At 38.0% G+C, this 23,065-nt stretch overlaps 1 protein-coding gene across 5 annotated transcripts in view; it reads right to left on the bottom strand.

Moving 5' to 3' along the window:
• The window catches only part of LOC101718326 (zinc finger protein 124-like), a 47,982-nt gene extending 25,521 nt beyond the window's left edge, over nt 1–22,461 (bottom strand). For 2 of the 5 annotated variants that reach the window (XM_013067410.3, XM_004869599.4), the window contains exons 1-3: nt 22,318–22,461; nt 8,415–8,458; nt 108–234 (exon numbers count right to left, since the gene is read on the bottom strand). In XM_013067410.3, the coding sequence (XP_012922864.2) occupies nt 108–234; nt 8,415–8,456 (169 nt within the window). In that variant the 5' untranslated portion in view covers nt 8,457–8,458; nt 22,318–22,461. Of the gene's footprint in view, nt 1–107; nt 2,597–8,414; nt 8,459–22,317 lie in introns of those variants that run through there. The other 3 variants (XM_021248206.2, XR_002390865.2, XM_087214656.1) reach the window with 3 other exon arrangements.
• Between the last annotated feature and the right edge of the window lie 604 nt (nt 22,462–23,065).

A 23,065-nucleotide genomic window follows, 5' to 3' on the forward strand; every position in this document is an offset into this window, starting at 1 on the left:
GCCTGGAAGATTCATAAAAATATTCCCATATGCCAATAAAATAAACTGCATTGATAAGTAATAACCAATGCTCTGATTGTATACATGAGAAATGATATCTTCCTTACCTACAGCAGCCACATTCCTAAAGTTTTCCCACATCACATCTCGGTGGAGCTTCTTCTGGGATGGATCCAACAAAGCCCACTCCTGCATGGTAAAGTTCACAGCCACATCCTCAAAGGTCACTGGCTTCTGAATCATCAGAAATATATTTCCAGGAAGAAGAGTGAGACTCACAACACGAAATATCCCAAATCTACTCATAAAAAGCTGAAATGAGACTGTGTCCCATACATGGTTACTTCATGCCTTGGTCAGCAAACGGTTATTCTTTATTCACATGCACTTGTTGCAAAGGAATTTTGATGCTAGATGGGAATTCACTACTAAAGAAACAGCAGAACGGGAATACTGATTCTCGGGCTGGTTAACCCATTTTATTTCTACACTGTTTGTAAAGCATGGATCATGGAGAGAGCCTAGTAGATCAGATGTGGGGTAAAGAGAACTAGGGTAGATGAATATTTAATGACTTGGTCTGACAGAACACAGAAAATATATCTATTTTCAAGTTATCATACAGGAAATAAATCCCTTCCTCCTCTGATTGTATTTAGACAGAATTGTGAAACCTGAAAGTGGTTTCATAGATAAAACTGTAAACACAAAGAAAATACATGAATGGTAATTTATAATGCTAATGAAAAGTAGTTCAGTATTCATTGGAGAATATCTAACAAAGAAATCAGATTAAGGTAGACATACTATCTTTTAGCTCACTGATATTAAATGCTTACCTGTCATAGAGATAAAAATTTTTAAGGTGTAATAGAAAGGGAAGCATGGGGACAGACCAACCAACTGAATGCCATGCCCATAGCTACAGGATAGGGCTATGCACCCAGGCCATGGAGGGTGATAGGACTGAAGTGTCTCCTTCCAGCCACACATGGTGGTCCATATGCCCAGCCCAGGGAGAGCCCCAGGACAGACTGCATATGAGGACAAATGGTAAACTTTGCAGAAGTACTCAAAGACACACACAAGTGTGCGCGCACACACAAAACAGAAGAAAAGAGCATCTAGCAGCTACTAGACAACACTAAAAAGACCAACCCTAAGGCTAATTGGAGTTACAGAAAAAACAGAATCTAGCACAGGCAGAATTATGTTTATAGAAATCACAGTAGAAAAATTCCTCAAAATGAGAAGAGTTAAAAATAGAAGTAAGCAAGGCTTACCAAACTCCCAAAAACTATGATGAGGGCTGGGGATTTAGCTCAGTGGCACCATGCCTGCCTCACAAACTCAAGGTCCTGAGTTCGAGCCTCAGTACAAAAAAAAAAACTATGATGAAAAATGCTCACCAAGGCATATCCTTATTTAACTGCCAGATATCCAAAAACCACAGCAACCAAATTTTAAAGTAGAGAAAAATAAAATATCGTCAATAAAGGTAAGCCAACTAGAATTACAACAGACTTCTTGACACCAAGCTTAAATGCCAGAAGAGTTGGGAGTGATGTATTCCAAGCTCTAAGAGTGAATAATTTCCAATCTAGTTTAACTTACCCAGGAAAGCTCTCTTTCAAAATAGAGAAATAAGGTCATTTCATTAAAAAAAAAGACCACCTCAAGAGACATATGAATGCTAAACAAGCACTTCAGACAATACTCAAAAAATATCCTAGGCAGAAACACTAAAGCCAATAGGGATGTTCCTCATTTAACAACCTACTTGTTTTAATGACTGGACTTAAACTGAGCCACACTGTTTCTGACCCATGACCCACCACTCAGACTTATGATCCATCTTCTTTTTTGTACAGGCCCGCACATATTACTAGAGCCACAATGTCTTTTTTCTGTACAGTACACCTTATTTAAATAGGATTCTAATTTCTACAAATTGTACTGTAGAGTACAGTACTGTAGTTATGCTGTTATGCATTATAGTACTGTGCGTAAGAATTTTGCAAATGAAAGCAAAGTCACCAAGCTGGAGTTTCTTTTGACCTTTTATTTGTCCTAGATATTGTAAAGTACATACTGTACACAATTCCTCATTTAGCACCCCATTTATTTAGTGACCTAATTGCAGAAACAGGACTCAGTCATTAAATGAAGAATGGATGTAGCCTATTCTATTTTGGGCACATTCACTAAGCATGTTGTACAAATAAGCACAGCATCTGTGAAAAGACGAATATCTTGAAAATATGTATTATTTTTATAATGTCTAATACTGGACACAAGTAAGTTACCATATATGTATTCTGGATATTAAGACAAAAAAGCATCCTCAAAAAATACACGATTTCCCTGTTTTGATGGAGAAGGGAATGATTTGGAGCTCAGTTTTATGAAATTCATTGATCACAGACAATACAGGCAGAACAACTATGACAAAGGGCCAGAAAAACTTATCAGTACCCTCTCTCTACTGGCCCACTTCTAAGGACTATTTTCTTCCAACAGTTCCTCAGGGGATAATAAAGCTGATTTACTTGGACTTAAACATATTCTCAGACATAAGCAAACTCTTTAGAAGAGATGTTACCTTTGAAACTATTTGGTAGGTAGGAATGTCTCATGGGTGCACATATTTTCTCAAGGGTTGTATATACTTCTGAAACACAGCAAACAATTGAAAACTTAATTATCACTGCTATTCTTGGCCCTGTGATGGTGTTATGAGTTTAATTTTTGCCTTACATTCCTGACTAGTAAGCTCCTTTACTACATGCTTTCTGTCTTTTTATCCTCCAAGGTGTTTACTGCAGAGGTGGACAGAGCAATGGCTCCATTAATGCCAGTTTCACATATTTGCCAGTTACAATGAGATTTACAGAGTCAAGGAGGTTCATGGTTCTGTGATATCTTGTGAGTAATATTTTTGTTTAATCAGTTCCTTGCAATGATCTGCAGAAGCTCTTTTATCAATGAGCCAAAACTGAATTTTAAGACACAGCTTCAGGCAATATCAACCGTGTGATCAGTGTAACCTTGAAGAATTCATGGAAACGGCTAAGATGCCAGGAAAGGGCATGTGAGGAAACATTTATAGATTTATATTTATATTTTATATATATTTATATATATATAAGTAGATTTGCTAGAGATCATATCAGGATTGGATTACTTTGCAATCTTGATTACTGATGAGCACTTTCAATATCATTGCTATATCAGAAGATATCCTGGGTTTTCTGAATAATTTGTATCTGGCTTTTCCTGACATGTGGCATTAGTATTGCCTGAACCCAGCTAATGTGAGGATTTGTTGGTGGTTGACATATTGTATTTTAAAGGTTATTGGAGAGTGTGTGCTCTTAAGAAAAACAAATCACTTTCACCTAATTTGATAATATGATGGCTAAAACATATATTACTCATTTAACAAGCTACCTGTTTAATGACTGTTCAGATATATGACTGAAACACACAGTTAAGACTTACAAACCAGTTCTCAGACTTATGTCTGACCTGGCTTTTGTTTTTGTATAATTCTGTACAACTTGTTGGTGGAGCCTCAATGTCTTTATTTTATACAGTACACCTTTTATAAAGCACTGTAGTTTCTGCTGATTGTACTATACAGTAGAGTACTGTAGTTTTATGTTCTGTTATACATTACAGTACTGCCTGTAAGAGTTAGGGAAATAAAACCAAAGTCAAATTCTAGTTTCCTTTGACCTTTCCTCTGTTCTGAATATTCTAAAGTACATACTTTATACAATTCCTCATTTAGTGACCAATGACCAGAACATGGTCATTAAATTTCTACTGTCTGTATAGGTAAAAGCCCAGACGAAATGAAAAGAACAAACAAAGTCTATTGGTAAACAACAACAAAAATCATAGGAAATCAAAAAACAAAGAAGTTACCAACAGAGAAAGAATGCAATGATAGTAATTAGTCAACACATCTCTAATATTTCTCAATATTAATGGCTTCTGCTCTCCAATTAACAGACACAGATTGCATCAAAAAAACAGAATCTAGCAGTTCAAAAAACTCACTTAATGCAAAACAATATTCATAGACTAAAAATTAAAGAATGTAAAACAGTATTTCATGCATTAGATCCCCAAAAAGAAGCAGGTATAGCGATTTTAATCTGAGACAATGTGAGCTTCAAGTTAAAGCTGATTAGTAGAGACAAAAGTCACTACATACTAGGTAAGAGAACAATCCAACAAGAATACTTATGTTTATAAATGTTTATGTATTGAGTACTGGAGCACTTATCTTCACAAAACACATAATGCTGAACATAAAAGATCAAATAAATACACAATCATAAAGAAATATCAGAGATGAACCACATCCATGGACATATGGAATTAATAGATATTTATAGTGCATTCCACTCCTAGACATTCTTTTCTGTAGCACAGGGTACTTTTTCCAAAATAGATCACATACCAGTTCACAAAGCCTGCTCAAATAAATGAAAGAATCAGAGCCGGGGATTTAGCTCAGTGGTTTTGCTGCCTGCTGCACAAGTGCAAGGACCCGAGTTCGATCCCCAGTACCAAAATAAATAAATAAATAGATAGATAGATAGATAAACAAATAAATAAATAAATATCACTCCATGTGTAGTATCAGATGAGTATGGAATGAAAATAGAAAGCAGGGCCAGGGATTTAGCTCTTTGGCACCATGCTTGCTTCACAAGCGCCAGGTCCTGAGTTCGATTCCCAGTACCAAAAAACAAAAACAAAAACAAAAACAAACAACAAAAAAGAAAATAGAAATCAATGACAATAGAAATCACAGAAAAAGAAAGAAGAACCTGGAAAATCAATCACACACTCCTACTCAACCAATGGTAACATAAGAAATCCAGGTAGGTATATAAACATTCCTGGAAGTTAATGGCAATGCCTGTACAAGTCACTATAAACTTTGGGTCACTATGACAGTCTTGAGAGGAAGTTCATTGCGATCAATTCTCAAATTAGGAAAATCAAGCAGGTCCAGATACATAACCTTATGAAAAATCTTAAGATACTTGAAAAGCAACAATCCAGGCCAAAACCAACATTAGGGAGGGAAGTTATAAAGATTAAAGCAAAAATCAATAAAATTAGGACTAAAAGTATACAAAATATCCCAAATTGAAGAGCTGGTTCTGAGAATAAACAAAATAGAGAAGTCCTTAGCCAGACTTACCAGGAGAAAAAAAGAAAAGCCTCACCAGTGCAAGTAGCAGTGAAAAAAGAGAAATCACAACAGATGATGCTGAAATCAAGATACTATTTACTGTGAAAAATATTTCAACAAGCTGGCAATTTTTGAAGAGATGGACAGATTCTTCAACTCATAGCAATTAACAAAGCTAACCCAAGACACAAAAAATGCTAAACGGTCTGAGGATTTAGCTCAATGGCGCCCTGCCTGTTTCATAAGCGCAACATCCTGAGTTTGATCCCAGGTCCTGAAAAAGAATAAAAGAAAAAAAGTGCTGAATAACCAAATTGCAAGCAATGAAATAGAAAATAAGAAAGAATATACTAACTAAATGAAGCTCAGCCCCCAATGGATTCACTGTTTAATTCTACAAAACCTTCAAGAATGTTGACACTTACACTCCTCAAGCTCTGCAAAGAAATGGAAAGGGATGGAGTGCTCCCCATTCACTTATGGAAGCCAGTATCACTCTGATTCAAAAATCTGAGAAAGTCCCAACTAAAAAGGAAAACTATAGGCCAATCTCCCTAATAAACATAAAGTCAAAACTCCTCAACAAGGTATTAGTGAACAGAGTACAGCATGTCATCAAAAAGATAACACATCATAACCAAGTAGGTTTCACCCCAGAGATGCAAGGATGGTTCAACACACATGTATCAATAAATATATCACATGAACAGAAACAAGCTCACAAATCATGTGATCATATCAATAGATGAAAAAAAGGCATTCAACAAATGGTTTTTGTCCCGGAGATGCCATCACCACTGTGCCTTGCTCTATAGGTGGGAGCATGGTCTCACAATCTAACCTGATTGGCTAATTTAAAGAGATCCTGGTTGCTAGGCAAAGTGAGTTCTGTGATCTGGGAAAGCCCTTTGTTACAAAGTTCTGGGGCAGGTGGGCAGGCACGCAAACCTTTGTCTCAAGTTTTCAAGGGATGGTGAAAAAAGCACGTGTACATTTTACAAAAAGAAGAATTCTTTTAAAAAGGAGTTATTTTATCTCCTTTGGCATAAGGGCACACATTTTCCCATGAATCCATAAGAGGCCAAACCCTTTCTTGCCAAGTGAGGACAGAGATAGAAAGTATCAATTATAACCCATGTTTTACTAGACATGTAAGCTACTGAGTGCCTTTATCTTGGATTTATCAGCTTTTCCAATTGTGAGAAATAATTGATTCTTTTTAGCAAAAAACTTTTGATTATTTTTTAGGGCAGCTGCAATTTAAAAAACAGTAGTTACAACCATTTCATTTGTGAATGATACACCAGCAGCAATGCTTCAGCCAGATAGGGGAAAACAGTATCTTTTGTTATTCCAGTCTTAATGACGTACCTACCGAAGTGTGTTTACCAATTTCATGTCCCTCAATAAAGCATATAATTACTGGCATGGGTAACCAATGGAAGTTCATGTAATTAATTGGTGCTCTCCTGAGTCAGTGTCAATAAATTCAGATGAAGCCTATGACAAATATCTTTTTACATGTAATTCAAACTGTAAGTACATAGGGACTCACAGACAGGTCCAAAGGAAAAACAGTCATCTGCATAGAATATATTCACAACTTCTGTAAGAAAACCTTTACTAAATTGCGAGAAGCATGCAATATTTACAAACATAAAAATAAGCTAACACCCACACATATAGAAAATTTTCTGAACACATGTATAGCTTACAGTCATGTGTGGGACACCCTGATAATAGATGCTGTCAATTATTTTCCCAAATTATATCCCCAAAGCAATTGTTTTACATTTCCAATGAATGTAGAATAAATTTGATTAAAATATTCTAATTCTCTTTCAGAAATTAAAGGCAAAATTATACTAGTTTTCTAAAAATACAGTAAACAATTGAATTTTTAGAAACATTTGTAGTGAATCATTATAACTTTGCTTAAATTGACAATATTTAATTAATTTCTTTGAGCCAAAATGGCCAAGAAAAATTTCATGTATTGAAATCTTATAATTAAATATGTAAGCATTATGTCTATTGAGAAATGATTCCCTTCATCTGTCTAGTACCACCTAATAAATTATTTTTTTGAGGGTATGGTGGAAACATTCAAAACTACTCTGTTAGCAATTTTAACCCTATGTAGGGAAGTACAACATTCACCATGGTCACAAGCAGAGCTCCAGAAAATGATTGTACCATAGTAGAAATATATTGTATCGTTCCTTAATTGCTCACAGTTTTTAAACCCTTACATGAAAAGCAGTCCTAAACTCCCTGCTTCTGTTTAGTTAACTGTTGTCAATGATAAGTACAAATGTAATCATGCTGTAATTTTTATGGTTAGAGTATTTTACTTTATAATCTCCATGTTAATACATACTGTCATGGATGGTAAGATGTCCTTTTTAGAGACTAAAGAATATTGCATTGTATACAAAACCCCACACTATTCATATGCAGTCAATTTATGGATTAAAAAAAGCCTCTAAATGCCTTGTTCTGCAGGCTTTGTTGCAAGGTGACTGTTTTGACATTAATCATAACATGCAGATTCTGACCTCTTCAGTAGATTATTTTATCAATACTTTTCAAGGAAGAAGATCACTAGAAATATGCCCTAAAGTGGTTCATTGCATTCTTCCATGCATCTTTGTGCATCTGCTAAAAACTCTGATGCCTAGTCCATTTCAAAGGACACGAGTACTCAGCAAAGTATACAGAAAAATATTTAGTTTGGCTCATCAGAAGCGTGAAAGTCACTTAATATAACTCACTAGGGCTGTGCTAAATTGTCTCACACTTCTATTTCCTCCTCATATTTTAAGAACAGAGTGTTTGCAATGCTGAGTCATTGCACTGGTGCTAACCCAAATTTGACTCTTAATCTCTTCTATGTCTTTCCACACTCCTACAATACACTAGTTTCTTCATTCTCCTGGAGAAAACTACACTTTTGACCCCCACTCATTTCAAATTTAGTAAGTTTTTTTCCTTCTTACTAATAAAAAAAAAGGACAGTAAATCAAGATCACATCTTGGTCTGTTTCTTCATCTTAAAAAATAAACTAAAATTTCTATCTTCTTAGGGTGAAATTATTTATTTGAAGCTCTTAGAACTATGCTTGTTACTAGTTCTTAGGCAAATGCTTTGTGATACCACAATAATGACATTCATAAGAAAATAGCCATAAATACTCACAGTAACAATTGTTTGTGATGCTGTAGAGAAAACTCCAGCCATTACTGTAATAACAGGAAAAAGCAAGATCACTCTTTTGCAAAAGAAAAAAAGACAAAGAGATGGAGGTATGGGGTAGGGAAGGGAAGATAAGGACATGAAAAATTAATCTACGGCATTAACCAACTCCCCACAAGGAACATAATTACAGTGTACTGCAAAAATGAACTAATGCATGTAAAGATTAAAAAGATAAGATGGGAGAGCAGTCAGGTTGGAACATACCTTTCCAGTTTCTGTAACAATGAAACATTATTTTCTCAGTCCACTTTTTTATACAAAACACTACACACTTGATGAAGACCACCCTGAGTGAGTCTGCCTATGAGCCCACAATGGCTTGCTGAAAAGTCAGCAGTTGGTGTGCGGGAATGGAACAACTTCCCAGATCACTGGTCACAGTGGAGGTCTCAATGATCCATGATGCTGTGACATCTTGGATGGCAACACAATACTGCAGCTAAGGGCAACAAGTTCAAATGGTGAATGGGGGAAAGACAATCATGGTAGACTGCTAGCAGCTGGAGAGCAGCCTGGTGGAGTCCCACTGAGAGGCAGGGGCTGGTGAATACAGACCCAGCTCTTGTGGTCAGAGGCCAGGTTGAGCCTGAGTTACACAGGACTGGAAGTTCACATTGGCACCATGTTCCCACTGTAAGCAGATCTCTACAACCAGCACTGCCCTGAGGTTGGACTTCCACTTTAGACTTCCAGGGTGAACAAAGACACATCTGGGCCTGAGCTCTGCTCCGTGAACCTAGGCTGAGGAAAAGAGCCACATGCTCAAAACAACAGAAAATTTTCTTTAACTTCTTTATTTGATTGTAATGTTTTTTATTTTTTATATTTTACTTTTTAATGTTTTACTCTGCTCGATTTTCCTCCTACTGTAATTTCCCCCTATACTTTTATTCATTATTTTACCCTTTTTTCTTTTACGAGCTTGTAGGCGTATGTGTGTTTCTGTCCCTCTTGCCTTTTTTCTCCCAATATAGTTTATAGAGGGTAAGGGAATCTCCCTTGTTCCTTTATATCCCTCCTAATTTTATCTATATCTCCTCAGCTGACTTGTTTCTGTGTTTTACTCATTAATTACTCTTTCCTTTCCCTTTAATTTTTTCTCTAAAATTTATATCAATTTACATCAATTGTAGAGCCTTTTCCCATCCCTATTTCTCACTACGTTTTGTACCCCATTTTCCCATTTACTCTCTTCTAATTATATAACAGCCTCACGATATCAGCACCCTTTGCCCCCCGCTCCTATTTCCTCCTTCCCATACCACAGAGCAAAGAACTTTTAAACAAAACTTTTTTTTCCCTCATTTTTCTCTTCTCTTCCCATTCTGGCATTATCTGGTCCTCAAATCCCTGGGCTTTAGATAACTGATGATATGAAATTACTGTTGAATGCCAGTTTTTCACCAGTAGAAGAGACACTGGCATATTTAGTGCACATTAATTATGCATCCAGATTTAGGATGTTGTGATGCTTACACTAGGACTGTGGATTTTTTTCTCGAGGTTAAAGGAAGACCCAAGAGAGGGTCTCACGGTATGTTACTTCTCAACTAGCTCAGACAGACACCACTGTAATGGATTAGCCTGTTACTACCGCAGCTGATTTCATTGCACAGGAAGAATCCTGACTCTGGACAATTCAGTGCCAGTGAACCTGTCTGCTGAACCTACCATCACACACAGGGAGAGGGACAGCAAGAGTTCTTAATCCAAAAACCTGTATTGGGTCAGACTCTGCAAGAATGGCTGCAACCTGACAGAAGCAAGTCCCAAGTCTCAGTTAACTTCAGTATAGCAATGCAGGGATCAGAGGAGTTCCTGGGCTGTGGGCCCTAAGCCCCTCGGGCAAAGACGCTACTTGGCAATCACACATGCAATGTCTCCTTGGAATAGTTAATCTCTGATTGCATTGGACATTATATTATATTGGTTTAAGTTTTTGTATGTTTCTTGATGTATTTGGTAATATGGGGTTGCTATGCTCTTTCATGGCTTCCTGTGTTTATTATGTTGTTACTGTTGTGTATTTGTTCTTTCACTGGCTCTAATTTAATAGGTGTCTAGGTTTTCTCCCATGTCTCAGTGCTCTATCAATATTAACATATTTCTTTATTCTTTTTCCAAACATGTAAACTCCTCCTGCCAAGTTTTTAAATCACCTTACTTGGCTCCCTTACAGTCAGTCACTCCTATCTTTACTAGTATTATTCCTTGATCTTCCCCATCCTAAACCTTTGGCTCTTCCACATCTTAGCCAGCCTATTATCCTATTAGCAGATTCTCACAACCACACAGCTTTCCTCAATCACGGAGTAAACCATTTTTCTCCATATTTCGCACTTATCCCCCGCAGAGCATCTCCTGAAAGCTTTCAATACTAAACCTTCGCTCTGACAGTCATGGCGGGGGAACCACAAAGAGGTGTTGTCCGGGGGAAGGCCAACTCCGTTACTGGGTCACACACTGGACCAGTCCTTGTAGCTGCCAGGACACTTCACCCTGGGGACTTCAGATCGTCTTCTGACAGAGTTGTGCGTGTTCGAAGCAGAACTATTTAGTGCTGAGAAACTAAAGCTTCAGGGCACTTTCCATTTTAATGTGTCAGCCTCTCCTACATTTTAGATGACACTGTGTAGGAGGCCGAAAAACCTCAGGAGAATTCTTCCAAATTTTTGGAGCACCATCTATCAGGTATACCGACAGTATATGGATATCAGTGCTGAAGGTCCAGAAAAATCAAAAAATGGTAAACACGACTTTTACCAGCCAAAGCGCTGCTGATACTTAAAGGAAACTACAAAAGGTGATGGTGCTTTGGGAATATCAACTTCACATCTAATAGAAATGGCTTGTAAAGTTTATAATAACAGATCAAGCACAGGATTTGAAGAAACAATGGAAAATAAACAATAGGCTTCCTTGCTGGTAGCAGCACTCCCAGAAACCGAGAAGAAAAAGCAGAAAGGATTATAAGGATAACTCAAAGAAAGTAAATAAACAGACACCTCCAGGAAAGAATCAGTGCAGTTATTGCAAGGATGAAGGACACTGGATTAATGATTTCCCAAAACTGAAGAAAGAATTATAAAAACAAAGTAAGAACTCTGTCACCCAAATGTCAGAATTAGAGGAATTTTGGATGAAGAATGAAAAATTCATTGAGTGAATGAAAAATCCATGAGCTTTCTTAGATTTAACATGACCTCTCATTATATCTCCATAGGAGCCTGGGTACAAATAACAATGTAGACCAAATTTATTGACTTTCTTGTGTATACGTATAGGGACACTTACTCTGTCCTTAACACCTACCTATCTCCTGATTCAAAAAATTTTATGACTGTAATGAGGGTATCTGGAAGAGCCTTACCTTGCCTTTTCTAAAGCCTTTCGAATGCTACCTTGGTGACATGAACTTAAAATAGCCCACATATGCCTGAGTATCCCCTTTCTCTATTAGCCCATGACTTGCTTGTAAAACCAAATGCTCAGGTAACTTTTTCAACAGGCTGGCTAGAAATAGAAGTTTCACCTGAACATGCCTGAACCCTCCAGGAACTACTGCTACAAAATAACTCAGGGGAGCTCTTGGAGTTACCAGAAGACATATTAAACCTAGTAAAAGGATGTATCTAACTTATGCTCATGAGTTTGCATCCAACAGGTTGTTGATTCCTAAAGATATTCTCTGACACTTTTAAGGCTGGAGACTGAGTCCTTCTCAAGTCTTGGGAAAATAAAAGCCCCTAAGGATCCGCTCCCCCGCCAAAATACTAAACCTCCAACTCAACTAAAAGTCTCCAATAAAATCAAATCCCTCATCAACCTTTTCTTATCTACTATAATCCCATCAAAATTCTCACTTAGTATCTAACACTACTCATCCAACCATCTCCCATTATCACAAATATATAAATATATATTTATCAAGTAAATAACAGAAGGAGTAAATACTAGCACTGAACATATAAAGCTGAAAAGTATTCACAGGGATGCAACATCCTACTAAAAATCTTCATACATACCACAAACTCTCATTTCTCTAGTCATCAACTTGCAGTAACCCCCCCAAAAAACAAGGGAAAAAAAGAGAGGGCATATATCATTTGTTAAAAAGACTCTATCTCTGTCTGTCTCTCTTTACACATATATATGTATATGAAGGAGAATGGGGAAGCAAGGAAATAGAAGATCTCCAACAAAACACCTCCAATTCTCAGAAGACAGAGCAAGGGGTCACAATAGGAGAAGAAAACAAACACGAGCGAGCAGAAATCTATGAAAAGTTCTTAAAAGCATGAGGAAAACAGATAAATTCAAAGACAAAATGAAACAACAGTTCGCAGAAATTTCACTCAATATGCCCATGGTGAATGAGAAAAAACTGAACAAGCTAACCAAAACAGCTCAAAATTTGAATGACACAGTCAACAAGGATAGAGAACCCTGAAAAAGATGTCGGACAGAAATATCTGAAATTAAAAACTTATAGATTTCATACACTGCAGAAATGACCAGTGTGAAGACAGTGTCTGATATTGAAGACAAAATACTGAATTATGACAAAGGGCTCAAAGAATCCAAAAAGAAAATAAGAGAACGAGAGAGGATTGGCCAGCAACTACTAGATGACTATTAGAAGATCGACCTAAGGTTAACTGGAGCTAGAGAAAAACTAGACGATAACACAGATGGATGCAGTAACATTCTTACAGAAATCATGGAAGAGATTAAAATACAAGTAAGTGATGCATATAGAGCACCAAAACCTATGATGAAAGAAGCTCACAAAGGCATATCCTCAATGAAGTCCAAGACAGCCAGAGAAAAACCAAAAATCCAATGTAAAGATAAACTAATTACAATCACAGTTGACTTCTCAGCTGAAACCCTGTAGTGCAAGAGCTTGCAGTGAATTTTTTTTTTTTTTTTTTGTACCAGGGATGGAATTCGGGTCCTTGTGCTTGCAAGGCAGGCGACAGAACCACTGAGCTAAATCCCCGGCCCAAGCTTGCAGTGAAGTATTGCAAGCCCTAAGAGCAAATAATTTCCAACACACTTTAACATACCCAGCAAAGCTATCCTTCAAAATAGATGGAGAAATACGGTATTTCCATGAAAAAAGCCCCTCCAAAAACCAGCTCAGAAGATATGAGTGCTAATCTAGCTCTAAAGAAAAATACTTCAGACTATTCTCAACAGAAACAACTAATTGGACACAGCTAAAAACACACAGGAAACCAGTGAAGTCAATGGATAAACAGCAACAAACAACATCAGGAAAAGAAAAACAGAATATATCATCAGATAAAGAAGGCAATAATAAACTGGGCATGGTGGCACACACCTGTAATCCCATCACTTGGGAGGCTGAGGCAGGAAAATTGCCAGGAGTTCAAGGCCAGCCTGAACTATATACAGCAAGACCCTGTCTGAACAAACGAACAAAAAAGAAGGCAATGATAGTAAATAACCAACATATCTCACTAATATCTCTCAATGTTAACAGCCTCAGCTCTTCAATTAAAAGACACAAACTGGCTGGCAGACTGGATCAAAAACAGAGTCCAGTAATCTGGTGTGTCCAAGAAACTCAATCCAAGAAGATATTCATAGGTTAAACATTAAAAGAAGGAGAACAACATTTCATGCTTCAGGACTCCAAAAACAAGCAAGGGTAGCAATTCTAATATCAGACACAGTAAACTTCAAGTTAAAACTGATTAAGACAAAGAAAGTCACTGCATACTACTTAAAAAGACAATTCAACAAGAAGAGATAACATTGATAAACATATATGCATCAAATACTGGAGCACCTATCTTCATAAAACAAACTGCTGAAATTAACAGATCAAATAAACATTAATGTACCCATAGTAGGAAATTTTAACATCCCACTTTCACAAAAAGATAGATCAACTAAACAAAAAAAACCAACAAAGAAATTTCTGAGCTGAACCACTCCCTTGAATATATAGACTTAATGGATATATACAGACATACTATGATTTCATGGAACTGTCCTTAAGAACTTTCTTCAGAATAATTTTGATAAAGATAGTATCCATACCTGCTTTGCCCTTTTCTGGATTAGATACAATCAACAGCCTTCTGTACTCACTGATCATGCAGCTAGTTGGCTAATTTTGGTGATTTTATTGCGGTTTAAACTTCCCCTCACTCTGACCAATGGTCCTTGGTTCATTCTACACCACCCGTTTCAGGATATTAATCAAAATTTCTTTGCTGAGAATTTCTTTCTTTTATATCCTACCACCTCTACTCCTTAACAAGAAAAAATTAAGATATTTTAGTACAAGTGACTTGCCTTTGTGTTTTTCTTGGTGGGGAGTTTTGTTTCTAAAATGCTGTTTTTTTCAGACCTTGAGCAGCAGAGCCAGGACAAATGTATAACTTCTGACCAGCTATATCTAAATTTTAGAACAAGAAGAAATATCTTAAAACTTGGGGCAAAAGCTTTTAAATTGACATAAACTTATACTAATGCGGAAAAAAAAAAGCTTTAAAAAATTCAAACTCATTTAAACTAGGCAATCTCTTTTGAGATGTGTATTTCTCACCTTGTTACAAACCAGAATCCTACCTTTAGATATGCAAATATGAGATTAAGTATTGCTTAGGACTGTAAAAATGGAAATCATGTCAATAGAATAACATTTTTAAAGCTGGTAAATGATGACTTTAAGTCTGTATTTTATGGGTGGTAGCACAAATGTGTACTAGTGTTTAGTTATTTGGATATATTAGTGTTAGATATGCAAGTTAGATATATTTATACTGTACACATAGATATGCTAGTGTTTAGATATTTAGATATTGTTTAGATGGTACCAGATTAATTTAGATATAAGAGCACCTTGTAACTAAAAATTATAAAACCAAATGCCTTTTTGATAACATGATTTAATACATGTGTTAAAATATGTAACAAAAGTGTACTCAACTCTTGCCATACTCATTGCCAGTGTTAGCCAATCAGAATTATATTTTGGGGGCCGGGGATTTAGCTCAGTGGTTTTGCCGCCTGCTGCACAAGCGGCAAGGACCCAAGTTCGATCCCCGGTACCAAAAAAAGAAAAAAAAAAGAATTATATTTTCAGTGTTTGACTTTAAAAATAAAGAAAATACTCTGTTCTGTAAAGATTATTTTAAAAGATTAAAGAATATAATTAAACTTTTTAAAGTGTGTTAGGATCTTAAAGACTCTTGGGAATGAGAGTTAAATATTGAGATAATATGCAATACATTCATACAGCACTGCCTGGGCATTCTTTTATCTAAAAGTCTAAATTATTTAATTTCTCAGAAAATGTTATATCACAATAGTCATTATAAAGGCTCCTTCCAGTATCAGTGGGAGTTGTTGTAAGAGTCAGTATTTAGCAATCATTAGTAAAAGAAAAAAAAAAGTTTTTCTAAGCTCGCCATAGTGGTGCATCCCTGTAATCCCAGCACTCTGGAAACTGAGGCAGGAGGATTGCCATGAAGCCAGCCTGGGCTACCTAGTGAGTTCAAGGCCAGCCTGAATTACATAGTGAGACCCTGGCCCCCAACCCCCAAAAAGACTTTTAAATCCCTGATGGAAAAAACCGCAATTCCTGCTTTTAGTAAGTAGCAGGCCTCCTTCCTCCTATTTCTATTTCCCATCCCTTTGTTGTGTCTGTCACAAGTGCATTAGTTTCAGTATTGTTTTGTTCCAAAATGTCCTCAGGACTGCTTTCTTAAACAAGAATGATTCACCAAGACTGGAAGCTTCTACTTGGTTTTTCTACTCAACATCCCCTATGGCTTATTATACCAGAGAAGTGGGACCAATTAAAAGTTTCTGTTCAATACACATGATCTAAAATAAGTCCATTCGAGAGCTTTCTTAATAAGTCTATTAGAAGGAATAGACAGTTTTGTTTTATGCATTAACTTGAGTCTGAATAAAATTCAATGTAAGAGGCAATCTTGCCCCAAAATGTATGTTCTTAGTTGACAAAATAGATTAGTTTTTGCACACTGTATTCCACACTGCATACAATTCTGTATGTGCACCTATAAAATTATAAAGGTGTTCCTAAAATGTAATTCTTGGTCTTGGCATTAGATTGTGTGCTTTTTCTGAAATGGTGATTCACATCATTTTAGAAGAGGTGACTCTCAAGTATTTGCTTAATATACCTTTCTGACAGAACTAAACTTGCTTAACTGACATGCTGGCTTTCTTCCTATGTTTCTTAGTTCAAGTCTGCCGTAAGGACTGGATTGTCTTGTTTTATGTCTACTTATAAACTTTATAACTATTTTCCAAGTTTCTAAATTTTTAGGGTGCTGAGTATAAAATAAGACAAGATTAAACTTGACAGTGAACTCTAGATAAACTCAGCATAAAAGCCACTCTAAAACCCTGACATTGCTCAAATTTGGCAAAAAGGTCTTGTAACACTGACTCCACTCGTTTGTCACATCCCTTCCAATGTGGGACATCTGACTGACCATCACCAGGGAAATCTACTTTGCACTGAGGGTCAAGGCTGCAGATGGCTAATTGGCAATGCCTTCAGAAAAGAAGAGAATCATTCAGAGATGAGGGGCAGATGTGAACATCACAGAGTCACTTGTGTGTCAACACTATCAAAATAAGTAGAGCTGCAGAGGTTATACACGATTGTCTAAAAACAAAAAGCCCTTCTAACAGGTGTAATGGGTACAGATCTCCTGAGTTTGGCTTTCTTTTATATTTGACTTCACAAATTTTTAGTGTGATGCGTTTTTTAGGCTTGAGTATCAGCTTGCCTTTGTGTATGCTCCAGCTACCTTGGAGGAAACCAAGATGTCAATTCAACATGAGATAGCAAGCCAGATAATGTGGTACCTCACTTAAGGCCCTCAAGATTGAGGGCTGAAATAAAGGGAGAACTGTAAGCAGCACAACAAAATACAACTTTAAACTGAAAAAAGTTGAGTATTTCTTTATAAGAATGGCTGTTGTACCTGTGTGATCCAAAACAAAATGAAAACACAATGTACTTAGGGTGTAGCACAGATGAAATGGTACCGTAACAAACACTTAAAAATAGGACTTTAAAAATGAGGTTTTTCCCTTTAGAAACAAGAGGGTTCCTGAAACCTAGGGCATACACAGCTTCCGGTTCCTCCCTTACACCAGATGAGGAAAGAAAATACGCAGATGACACCACAAACCATGGAGTCCAGTTTTCTTTCCAGAAGAAAGTAGACAATGAGCTAAAGATGCTTGGAAGTGGTAAACCAATTATGGAAATTTGCATTATTTATCTTTGCTCTCTCACACTGTTCCTTACTGTAAAATACCTTTGGCTACATTTAAATGGAGAGATGGTATTTGAGGAAAATCGGCCACTGCATCAGTCAGAAGGGATTAATAACTAGATAAAGCACATATAGCATAAAACTAACACATGGGACGCTAAACGGAGACACTCAACATGAATTGAGAGCAGAAACAAGTCAAGGATATTCACTATCTCCACTCTTCTGTCACATGAAATCAAAATTCGTGTGTCCTGTTATAAGGAGAAATAGCTGACATAAGGATTAAAATGGAAAGGGCAAAATCATTATCCATAGATGATAAATATGTCAAGATTTGACATTTTAGAACAATGACAAGAACACCTACCCTGTCAGAGATCAAATGGAAAAAATTATAGTTTTTCTCAGTTTTAATACTCACTAAAACTATGTAAATATAATAAAGCTAATGGATTCCTGATCCTTTTCTTAAGGTCAGTATGCACCTAATTACAGCAGAGAAACAAAAAGGTCTTTTGTTTAGGTTTAAGAAGGAGTTTTTGACTCAGTAGATGTTAAAATTTAAAAAAATTGTGATTAATAGAATCAAAAGTACAAGAATGTACCTATATTATGTGAATATGATCAACATTTTAGGAAATTACATTTTTAAAATATATTTTATTAGAAGCTTGAACTTATATCATTTTTTGCAAAAACCTCTAACGTCAGCCCTAAAAGGAGCTAACAAATTGCCCACTCTGCAATTTCTATTGTCTCAATCTGTGCCAATGTTTTCTTTTGTGGAAGAAAATCCTCCTGACAGATCGCTTGACTGTAAAGGAAAGATTCTTATCAACACCTCTTAGTCGTACACATCCGAGCATTTATATATCCACCTTTACAAAGCCTTATCAACAAATTCTTTAAAAATCTGCAATATATTCATAGAGAAATTACCACAGCTGATCAAAATTGGATACTCAAGCATGAAACACATGCCTATGACTCCAGCACTTGGGTGGGTGGAGGCAGATGATCAATACAAGTTCTGGGCCAGTCTGGGCAACATGATGAGTTCAAGGTCACCTGGACTACAGAGGGAAACCCTGCCTCAAAAAACAAAGAAAAACAAAAGGGCCAGGGATCTAGCTCAGTGGTGCTGCCTCTTGGCTCCTGCCTCGAAAGCGCAAGGTTCCAAGTTTGATCCCTGGTACCAAAAAAAAACCACCAAAAATCAAAAAAACTGAAATAAGGAGATGATCTGAATATGTAAAAATAATGTACAGACTTAGATTTCATGATGTGATGTGCTATAAATTCTTCAAATTATACTTTTAATAAAACTATATTTATAATACCAGTGAACCAACTATAAGTATGAGAAAGAACTTCTAAAATCCCTTCTGAAAAAACAGCAGACATCACTGCAGTTTTTTAATCTCAAATAAAAATGTAAAGAGAAGTTTCCCTTTTTTTTCCTGGACACACTATAGCATTACAGTCATTTAAGTATGAACGGGAGACAACATTTAGACACACTAAATTTACAAGAAACATCAAAAATGCTTCTGCTTTATCCTAAATTGAGATTTGACATGCTTGACAGTACAAATCAAGAGGAACATGTTATTGATTGTCCATTTCTGGTGGTAAATTGTACATTTTATCGTTCAACTAAACCTGATTTTTTCATCACAAACATTCAAAGGTATGACCAGAGAAGTGCAGCTCTCTATAATACAAAAATAAATGAAGAAACAACCAAATCAAACCAAACCAAAACCAGAAAACAAAACCCAGAGAAATACTTTCATCTAAGCACCGTTCACAATGTATCCTTGGAAGAACTGAATGTATACAGCACTCCAGAGCACTTTACAATGAGTTGAAGGAATGAATAAGTCTATACATGCTGCTTGACTTACTAAGGGAAAATATCTGGATCAACCCAAGAGCAGTTGAAAGTATAATGTATTCAAAATGAACTGAATATACATAGTCGACCAAACATTATTGCTAAGTCACGGATCCTATAAAACTGATAAACACACATACACTGACTTGGGGATGAGAAAATGTAACACATAGCTTATTTCATAATAATATACTAAATATCTCGTGTCCTTTAGTGAATACTGTGCACTGTAAATCACTGGCTGTTTTTACTTTGTATCCTATCACTGACAACAGTCACTTACTGCTGCTGCCCTGCATCTTGAGCAAGTATTGTATCACAGATCCTTCATGGGCAAATGGTATAAAATTCAAAATCAAAGTAAATTTTCCACCGGATACTTATCACTTTTTCTTTTATGCTTCCGGAGTGGAAACTGAATTCAAGTAGGTTATACAAGATACTTGAGATTGGAGATAGAGCCCCAGTAATTTTACTTTAATGATCTGGGTTGTGCTCCATTGTCCAAGCTGGCCTTGGTGTTGCAATAATCTTGCCTCAGGGTCCCCAGTGGCTGAGATAAAAGGTGAGCAGGACTGTGCCTCACTTACATTTCATTTAACTTCACAGTAACCCTGGTGAGTGCTGGAGATTAAGGAACCTCCATCTTAGCCATGCAGGGTGGCACATCCCTGCCATCTCAGCCCTCCAGAAGGTTCAAACAAGACTGAAAGTTCATTGCAGCCTAAACAGTGAGACCTAGTCTCAAAATTTTAAAAATATTAAGATGTGTGGAGAATGTAGTTCAGAGAAAAAGTCCTGAATTCAATGTTCTGTACAACAAAAACATCAACCACACCTTGAAATCTTTTGTATCCTGGAAAAATCCTTTCCCTTCACACTTTGATGATGATTTTTTTTTTTTTTTTTGGTACCGGGGATCGAACTCAGGTCTTTGCGCTTGCGCAGCAGGCGGCGAAACCACTGAGCTAAATCCCTGGCCCTAGATGATGATATTTTTAATCCAGGCAAGGTCAGACAGCTTCCTAATTTCCATTTTTTCCTCAAAAACAATTAGGACTAGGTGTGCTGGCACAGACCTCTAGTCTCAGTATTCAGGTGGCTGATTCAGGAGGATCACCTAAGTTGGACACAAGCCTGGGATACATAGTAAGTTTAAAGCCAGCCTGAATGACACAGCAGAATCCTGTCCCCAAAAACAAAAACTAATTAAGTGAACTGATCAATTTTAACAGAAGACATATTTACCGAACTCTTATGTCTCCTCATTCCTAAAGGCCTGTGATGTTTGACCCATTCTCAGACTGAGCTCGCACACAGTTCCTTTACTGTCACACAAACAACAATCTGACCTCAGGGAAAGACCTCCGTTGTTCCAGTGGATTTTACCACCATCACCATCCCTCCTCTCTCACTTTCTTTCTCCTCCCATTTGCTTCTCCCTGCAGAGAAAAGCCCTTTATCTCTAACCACTCATACATCTGCAGACCTCACATTTTAAGCTTCATCTCTACCTTGATATGAAGTCCACCTAAGTCACCATTTTAATTCTTAGCACACTATCTATATAAACAGTCCAAAGACCATAGCAATTATAGGAGATGAGTCCCTCTCACTTTCTACTCCTACCAATTCACGGGTCCCTGTAGATGCCCGAGTTCAATCACTTTCACACCGTATATGTAACAGGCAGCCCCTTCTGGACTAGTCCTTAGCAGGAACACTTTCTCCTGCCCCTGCTAATACATTAACATCCCCTGCGCTTCTCTCAGCAGTCTAAACTGCATGGGAAGGCCTCATTTAAATGGGCTGTTAGTACAGGTGCCACCTAAGTTATTAAGATGGTAACTTTTTGCATTGCTGTGTAAGTAACACAGGAGCTCACCGCATGCTTACCAAAGGCTCCACGACTGTCTCACATCACCAGCAATGTTAAATCTTTCTTTTTTTCTTCCTTTGTTTTTGACACAGGGTCTCACTACGTAGTTCAGGCTAGCCTTGAACTCAGTAGGTAGGCCAAGCTGGCCCCAAACTCACAGCGATCCTCTTGCCTCAGCCTCCAGGGTGCTTAGATTCAGGCAGGCACCACATCTGGCAAACCTTTCTTCCAATCCTCATGGCATTAGTTATCACTTATCCTCAGTTTTGCAAGGTGGGGACATGCTGGAATCTGAGAAATTTAACCTCATCTCAGAGGAGCATTGGCCTGAGCCGAGAAATTGCGGCTTCGACACCCTGCATCACAGAAATTTACAAAACTGAAATCCACCAGGTCTGCTGCAGGGACGAGGGAGACCAGGGGTCCCGCACACCACGGCTCCCCAGGTCGGTCCCCCCGAATCAGGGTCTCTTCACAAGCCCCACTCTCCACGCACAGGTGGAGACGCAGCTGTGGGCGGCAGCTGCCTGAGCCTGCACTCTAGGCTGGTGGGGTGGCTGTGGGGAGACGGGGTGCTGGGTACACAAAATAGACCCGCCTGAGGCAGGGCGGGAGGGACAGGGTGCACACGGCGCCCGGATCGCGAGGAAGACGGACTCGGAGTGGCGGGGAGGCGCCGGCCGCCATTGCTGTCCACACTGCTTCCACCCAGACCTAACCTCGTCCCCTCCCACCCAGCTCAGAATACTCGTCTCACAACGTCACCATGGTGTGGCTGGAGGGTCTCCCAGGGTCCTTCCAGCGCAGCCTGCAGCCAGGAGAAATCCTAAAGCAAGGTGCTCTAGCCAGCTGCGGCGACTCTCTCTTATCAGTGTGCTCAGGATCTGGGCTTTGGCGCCAGGAAACTGTTCCTCCTCTGGACACCTGATTGGACGGTTCATACGGCCAGCCCCCTCGACGCTGATTTACCCGCCCTTTGACCTGAGAGTGACAACCGAAGCCAATCTGAATGGACCTCAAATGGGAAACAGTAATCCAGGCACATCTTGACCAGTTTCTCTCCTAAGATGCTGACGTGTCCCAGCCTGCATTAAGAAGAGATTACTCCCGGCTTTGTAGAGCTGCTTCTGTCCTTTTTTTGTTTTTAAGGCACGGTCTTGCTGTGTAATTTAGTCTGTTCTTGAACTCACTATGCAATTCAGGCTGGTATTGAGCTGCTGTGATCCTCCTGCATCAGCCTTCCCAGTACTGGATTTAGAGGGATACACCACCCTGCCTGGGTCTTCCTACTGGACTCTGTGGGCTCTTCCTGTGTGTCGCCATTCCAAATGGGATAACAAGTGTGCTGAGATAGTTCAGAGTTAGTTCACCATGGAGAAATCACTGCGAGAAAGCCATGAGTTCAGGCAAGGTCAGGACACAACGGAAAAGAGGGAGGGCCTGCCATGTACGAGGTGAGAAACTAGGAATAAGGTCTTTGGCATCATGGACAAGATTTTCTCATACTGTATCT

This window comes from Heterocephalus glaber, unplaced genomic scaffold, assembly GCF_053883595.1.
Source record: "Heterocephalus glaber isolate CG9 unplaced genomic scaffold, H.glaber_assembly_v1.0 deba00001447, whole genome shotgun sequence".
NCBI classification, from domain to species: Eukaryota; Metazoa; Chordata; class Mammalia; order Rodentia; family Bathyergidae; genus Heterocephalus; species Heterocephalus glaber.